Source organism: Bubalus kerabau, chromosome 19, assembly GCF_029407905.1.
Source record: "Bubalus kerabau isolate K-KA32 ecotype Philippines breed swamp buffalo chromosome 19, PCC_UOA_SB_1v2, whole genome shotgun sequence".
In the NCBI taxonomy this organism is placed as follows: Eukaryota; Metazoa; Chordata; class Mammalia; order Artiodactyla; family Bovidae; genus Bubalus; species Bubalus kerabau.
This window is the reverse complement of record NC_073642.1, coordinates 21835039-21842103: the sequence shown is the minus strand read 5'-3', so window position 1 is coordinate 21842103 and position 7065 is coordinate 21835039. Positions and strand designations below refer to the sequence as shown.

Sequence of the window (7065 nt, the reverse complement as noted above, 5' to 3'; positions counted from 1 at the left end):
TCCTGCATTGGCAGGCAGATTCTTTACCACTGAGAAACCAGGAAAACCCTCAAGAAAACAAGAATTTGCATAAGGTTTCCGACAGGTGAAGGCAGCCCCAAACCTAAGTAACAGAATTTGCAGTTCCCTGACCGGGCTTCCCTTAGCCTGCTGAGCTGGTCCAACACCCTGGACAGCGCCTGCTACTGGCGCGAGCAGAAGGCCGGAGTGTCCGGGTCAGGTGTCCATGCGAGGGCCCAGGTGGGGCCAACCTGGCGTAGCCAACAGGCCGACACCTTCGGCCCCCGCAACCCCCACCCAGACATTGGTTCAAAGGGTCAAGCCCCGCCCCCGCCAGGCCCCCTAGCCCCCTTTGAAGTGCTGATGCGGCCTGGAAGAGGCCACTTCACACTTCGGGGCTCGGGGATAAAGCGGTCGCCGGCTGCCAGCCCCCAGACACGCCGCCGCTGCCATGGCCCAGCCCCTGTGCCCTCCGCTCTCTGAGTCCTGGATGCTCGCGGCAGGCTGGGGCCCAGCTCAGCCGCCGTCGGCCGCCGACGCGGACTGCGGCTGCTCCCCCGCTTCGTCCCCGGACTCCTGGGGCAGCGTCCCGGCCTGCAGCCCCGTGTCGAGCCCCGGGAGCCCGGCCACCCGCGCCGCCCTCCGCGCCCGGGCAGCTGGGAGGCGAGGCGCGCGGGGAGGCCGCCTGGGCGCCGGGCAGAGGCAGAGCGCCAGCGAGCGGGAGAAGCTGCGCATGCGCACGCTCGCCCGCGCCCTCCACGAGCTGCGCCGCTTTCTGCCTCCGTCTGTGGCGCCCGCCGGCCAGAGCCTGACCAAGATCGAGACGCTGCGCCTGGCCATCCGCTACATCGGACACCTGTCGGCCGTGCTGGGCCTCAGCGAGGACAGCCTGCAGCGCCGGCGCCGGCAACGCGGCGACGCGGCGCCCCCTCGGGGCTGCGCGCTGTGCCCCGACGGCGGCCCCGCGGAGGCGCAGATGCGAGGCTGCTGCTCCAGCTCGGCCGCCGGCACCGCGGTGTCCTGGGGGTCCCCGCCGGCTTGCCCCGGAGCCCTGGCAGCGCCCGAGCTGCGCGACCCTCCGGTGCTTTACGACCGCGGGGCGGCTTGCCCGCAAGGACCGGCGTTGGAGCCGAGCCCCTCATCCCCGGTTAGTATCGCCCTCCATCGCGCGGAACTCCCTCCCGGCTCAGCGCCGTCGTGGGGTGGCACTACCTACCGTCTCACATCCCCACCTCACACTCCGGGGATCAGCCCCCCGTGGGGCTCCCCCACCGGCGGCCCGGCCTCGCCTACTCGCTCTCTGGAGCGACACGTTTGGCGTGCGCGGGGCGCCCGAGCGGCGAGGGGAGGGAGGGGGACACTGGGGACGCCGAAGGCCCCCCTGAGAGCGGAGCTCACGAGCGCGGACACCCCGGCTCGGCAGCCTCACGCTGAGGACCACGCTGTCCCCTGTCACCTCCAGCTCTTTCCCGGCGATGTACTGGCCCTGCTGGAGACCTCGATGCCCCTCTTGCCCCTGGAGTGGCCGCCGGCCTGAGAAGTTGAAGTGACGGCGGACATCTGGCGCCTAGTTCTGTGAGCACCGACCCCTTTTTGGCCTCCGCGCCTTCGAAGCGGTCCCTCTCCAGACTCCCTTTCCTGAAAGAGGGCACCGGAGATACCGGCATGGGCATCGCTGGAAGTGAGAGCCGGTCCCCACCTAGGACGGACTTCCGCAACCCCTCCCGCGATGGAGGGGCTCAGAGGGTGGACACTTGGAGACAGGCAGGAGCTCTGCCTAGTATGTATTTATTTATTTGTGAATAAACTCTGTGCTGGTGTCAGTTGGCAAGTTCTTCCTCCACAAGGACACAAAGCTTCCCTCCCCTCCTCCAAAGGACGTCAGGGATTTGGGAGTCCCCGAAGCACACGGCCTCAGACCCCTTCCTCCTTGCCCCTAGCCCTGTCTTAGCACCCCCTTATTCCCGATGGGCCCGCCTGAAGGGGGCGGGGCTTCATTTGAGGAAAGCAGCCGCAAGCTGAGTCTGTCTACCTTTTCTTTGAACCTGGATAAAACCAAGTATCTCTGTAGAAAATGCGTTTCCATTAGTGCATACTTACTGTGCACCGGGTCTTTACACATTTTATTCCTAAGTAGTTATTTTGCAGAAGGATAAACCAAGGATCAGCACTCAAACCCAGGTATGACTTCCAGAATCTGAGCTCTCGGCCCTGGTTGGGTTTTGCCTGCTCCACTCTTTCTAGGGTCTGACAGGACGCCAGCTCCAAGGGCTCACTGCATGTGTGTACTGCCCTTGTGCTGGAGCATCAAGGCCTGGACCCTGGGATTCTCCCATCTCCCTTTACTCTGGTTTCTCTCCCTTGTTTAGGGACATAACACAGGTGGATCAGTCCCAATTTTAAATAGCTGTGACCTCCCAGAGGCCTGGCTCAGGCAAGATGAGAGGTCCATCGGTTGTATCCAGATCCACAGAACTGACCTGGATCTAGGCTTGGATTCAGATTAGGGAAATGCTGTATGGGGGGAGGGGAAACCTGGGTTCAGTCAGGGGGTCTGATGAGCAGTCAAGCCAGGGGGTTGGTGAGGTGGGGTAAGGGGTCTCTCAGCCATCTATGAATGCTTCCTCCCTGCCCCCCTCAAGCATCTTTGAAATACTGACCTTGGCATTTGTTAAAAAATATCTTTATTGAGATATAATTTATACCATGAAATGCATTCTTTTCAAGTACATAATTCAATGGTTTTAGTATATACATAGTTAGGTAACCATCACCACTGTCTTATTTTGGGTCATTTTTACTACCCCTCAAAAGAGACCCTGTAACCATTTATCCGTGATTCCCTGTTACTCCATCCCCCTATTCTCCACCCCAGCCCACTCATCTGCTTTCTTCTAGCTCTACAGATTTGCCTATTCTGGACTTTCATATGAATGAAAGCATATTTTCTCGTGTATCAGTACTTCATTTATATTTATTGCTCAGTAATATTCCATTGCATGGGTGTAGCACAGTTTATGATTTATAGGTTGATATTGATTTGTTTTGAAACCACTTCAGAGATCATTCCCAATGCTCTGGCCCAGGCCAGGAGGGGCAATAACTCGGAGTGGGGTGGGGGTCACAGTGTGTAATTCAGGAGTCCTGGCGCTCCCTGGCCAGCATTTGGTTGTAGAGAGTGGGATCCAAAAGCAGAGGCCCCGCAGGGGGCGGGACCTCACACCTTCACCGATCCGCCCCTTTCCCGCGCCTCCGCCCCCAACTCTGTCTTCCCTCCCAGGGCCCTAAGGAGCTGAGCGGGAAGTCTTCTCCAGGACCCTGCCCAGTTTAGAAAAATCTATTTGCATGGTAAAGGCCCCGTGGTTTAGGACGGGGAATTAAAGTTATTAGCAAGTCTTTTCATAGATAAGTGGGTCTCATCGGCCAGCCCCCTCCCCTGGGGTGCGCCTCCCCTCGCTCTCCGAGCCTAGAGCGGCCCACTGTTTATTAGCACCTGGGTGTGAATTTCCATTAACACGTCCCCGCTAATAAGAGGGCTGGAGATGGGAAGGGGCGCCTCCCACCCCTCCCGCACCCCACCCCCTTCCTGGGGGGCACCCACCAGGAGGAGGGCCGAGAGCGGCTCCCAGGTAGGTGAGCCCTGGGTGAGGGCGCGCTGTCAGTTCTCTGCTAACCTGTTGAGCTAAGCCGTTAGCGGGGCCGTGTGGAGGATGGGAAGTTGAGGAAGATCAGGGGCCGCGTTGAGACTGGGCCCCGGGTATGACTCCGGGGCCGGTGTGCTTCACCGCGGGCGTATCGCCTTGGCGACAGCTGAGCAGGGACAGAGGGTGCTGGGTGGCACGTCCCCTCACCGTGGGGGCTGGTCCGGAGCGGGCTGCGCGCAGGCCTACTGGAAGTGGGGTGGGGGTGCGCGTGGGCGTGGTGGGGAGGGCAGAGTATGGCATCAGCGGCTGATCCTGACCGGCTCTGGTCGCTGCTGGCCGCCTTCGCAGCCGCCAGGGGTCAGAACCGTCATGGTGGAGAAGCACATATATACGGAGCAACCGGACGAGCCCGGGCTGTGTTTAAGGCTTTAAATTCACCAACTGGGGGCGCTTCCCTGGCTGGCCAGTGGTTAAGACTCCAGGCTTCCAATGCGGGTCCCATCTGGGGTCAGGAACCTAGATAGAATTCCACATGCCCTGAGGAAAGGTCAAAAGGTTAAAGGAGAATTCTATTTATATATATTGCTAAAAAATAAAATGTTAAAGAAAATAAATTCAACAACTAATTTCAAGTCATTTAAGCCTCAGATGCACAGGTGAGGTGGGCAGGTGGTGGGGCACCTGTAGCTCTTTTACAGATGAGGACACTGGAGTACAGAAAAAGAACAAGGAAATTTTCACAAAGCTAGTATACCTGGTTCGGAGAAGGCGATGGCACCCCACTCCAGGACTCTTGCCTGGAAAATCCCATGGATGGAGGAGCCTGGTAGGCTCCCGTCCATGGGGTCGCAAAGAGTCGGACACAACTGAGCGACTTCCCTTTCACTTTTCACTTTCATGCATTGGAGAAGGAAATGGCAACCCACTCCTGTTCTTGCCTGGAGAATCCCAGGGATGGGGGAGCCCGGTGGGCTGCTGTCTATGGGGTCACACAGAGTCGGACACGACTGAAGTGACTTAGCAGCAGCAGCAGTATACCTGGTTGGGGCTTCCCAGGTGGTGCAGTGATGAATCCAGCAGCCAAGGCAGGAGATGCAAGAGACACGGGCCGGGAAAATCCCCTGGAGAAGGACATGGCAACCCACTCCAGTATCTTTGCCTGGAAAATCCCATGGACAGAGGAGCCTGGCGGGGTATAGTCCATGGGGTCTCAAAAAGTCGGACACGACTGAACGACTAAACGACGACAAAGTATACCTGTTTATTGGTTGGCGACATTGGTGAGCGGTACTCAACAGTTCTGGTCTTTGCTGTAGCCCGTCAAGCAAGTAGTATGTGTGTGTGTTGAGGGGTCTGAATAAAGCTCCTAAAGCACATGGGCCACCAGTGCCATCTCCGGCAGGGACCTGCCGCTGCCTGCTGACCACATGTATTGCTCCTGTGAGAGAGCCGTGTTTTGTAGATGCTGATGCTGGATGGGTCAGTGTTTTCAGGAGGGGTAGCTAAGCGATCAGTTGACACTGAAGACATCGCTTCAAGGACACACCACATGGGTCACCAGATGAACCCAGGGCTGGAGGGGAGGCTGCTGGTCTGTATCAGCAGAGGGCAGACTGTCCCAGGAGCCGGGCTGGAAAGCTGGGCTCAAACTTGGGCGAGTGGGTGGTGTGCCTGGTTGGAGGGCCATGCTGTGCTAAATGAACCAGCCCACCTGAGGGGCGGGGCACATGGATGCCCCAGGATTCTGAAACACCCCCGCTTGGAGAACCAGGCTGGCCCAGGGCTCAGGAGGGAAGCCAGTCCTAACTGCAAGGCCCGGATTGTCCCAGGGTGAGGCCAGGCCCACTTTGTCCACTCTCCTCCTCTGCCCCCTCCCCATCCAGGTACAGACCCTGCCTTTGCACAACCCTGAGAGTGAGTGCCTCCTAAACTCTGTGCCCTGGACACTCGCCTGCGTCCTAATGCTCCCCAAGAAAACCCAGGGTTCTTGGTGCTTCTCAGGGCCCTCTCTCCCAGAGGGCAGGGACATCTTTGGGGGCCACTTGCACAGCCCCAGTAGTGCACCAGCTCCATGGGGGGTGGGGCTAGAGCCCTGGATTCCCCAGCCTCATGCCACCTGAGCCTCTTCTGCCCACCTTCTGGTACTTTGCCAGCCCTGGTTCCCTCTCCCTTATCCCTCTGTGGGTCCAGCATGTAAGGTTCCCTGTGAATGCCCCAACCCCCATTGCTCTCCCCACCCATACTAGGAAGTGAGGAGGTGCCTGGTGTTGGCAGCATGTGACTTTGGAAAGGGTGGACAGGGCACCTCCATTGTCTTGGCCTGCTCAGCACCCCTCCTACTCTTGTCCCTTGCAGCCTGTCATTTTCTTTTCTCCAGACAGCTCTCCCTTCCTTAGTTTGGGTGGCCGTGACCTCCACGCCCATCTAGGGATGGGCACGTGTGCAGGTTTAAATGGTCATCACAGTGAGTGGTTCAGGGACGCGACCACATGCAGGCCAGTGAGGAGCAGGCTCAGGACTTTGCTGGAACCACTGAAAAAGGGACAGTCACCGTGGGTGCTGTTCGTGGTCTTTTTGCCACCCAAGCAGAAGGGCCTACCTAAAAAAGGGAATCAAAACTGGGGGGTGGGGACTTCCCTGGTGGTCCAGTAGCTAAGACTCTATGCTCCCAATGCAGAGGACCCAGGTTCAATCCCTGGTCAGGGAACTAGATCCTGCATGCTGAAACTAAGACCTGGTGTAGCCAAATAAGTAAATAAAGAAAAATAGATACTAAAACAAAAATAAACAACCTGACCTGGGGCCAACCACATGGAAAGAATTATGTCTAGACTTTTACACTCCATGAGCCAACAAATTCTCCTTGTGGCTGAAGTTAGTTTGAGTTGGGTTTCTGACTTTTGCTACTGAAAAAGTCCACCAACATTTGATAAGGTTGTTCCAAGTCTTGACTGCAGTCTCAATTTCCCTCTTTGTTAGATGGGGACAATCATACTTACATTTCACAAAGTGACTTAAGGCTTTTATCTAAAATACAGAGACCCTGGTAGATGTCCTGTAAATGTCAGTTCCCCGTCACATTTAGGTGACATGTAAAGCCGAGACGATCATCCTAAATTTTCCTTTCTCATCCCAGAGAGACCTGCCAGCCACCATACATACTGTGTAGAGGAAAAGGATACTGTAGAACGTTCTGTTTTTGTTTTTCCTGCTGTGTTTTCATTCTCATGGTGAGGACGGCGGGGGGCAGAGTGTCTCAGGTGGGGATCTCTTCATCCAGGGGGCATTCAACTAGTCAGGTGTCATGTAACCTGCTATGAGGCAGGTGTCATGCCAACAAAGACTGTGTATGACTCGGGGGAGAAAGTGGATAGGGACACAGAAACAGTTCAGTTCAGTCGCTTAGTCGTGTCCGACTCTG

At 57.2% G+C, this 7065-nt stretch overlaps 1 protein-coding gene across 1 annotated transcript; it reads left to right on the top strand.

Moving 5' to 3' along the window:
• Window positions 1-451: 451 nt before the first annotated feature.
• MESP1 (mesoderm posterior bHLH transcription factor 1) lies at window positions 452-1821 on the top strand. Its single transcript, XM_055555923.1, has 2 exons — window positions 452-1147; window positions 1463-1821. The coding sequence occupies exons 1-2, from the start codon at window positions 452-454 to the stop codon at window positions 1535-1537; spliced, it is 771 nt and encodes a 256-aa protein (XP_055411898.1). The 3' UTR covers window positions 1538-1821.
• Window positions 1822-7065: the final 5244 nt, after the last annotated feature.

Coding starts and splice junctions, on each gene's coding strand:
- MESP1 (XM_055555923.1), top strand. CDS start 452: ATGGCCCAGCCCCTGTGCCCTCCGCTCTCTGAGTCCTGGATGCTCGCG. Junction 1,148..1,462: donor AGCCGAGCCCCTCATCCCCG/GTTAGTATCGCC, acceptor TGTCACCTCCAG/CTCTTTCCCGGCGATGTACT.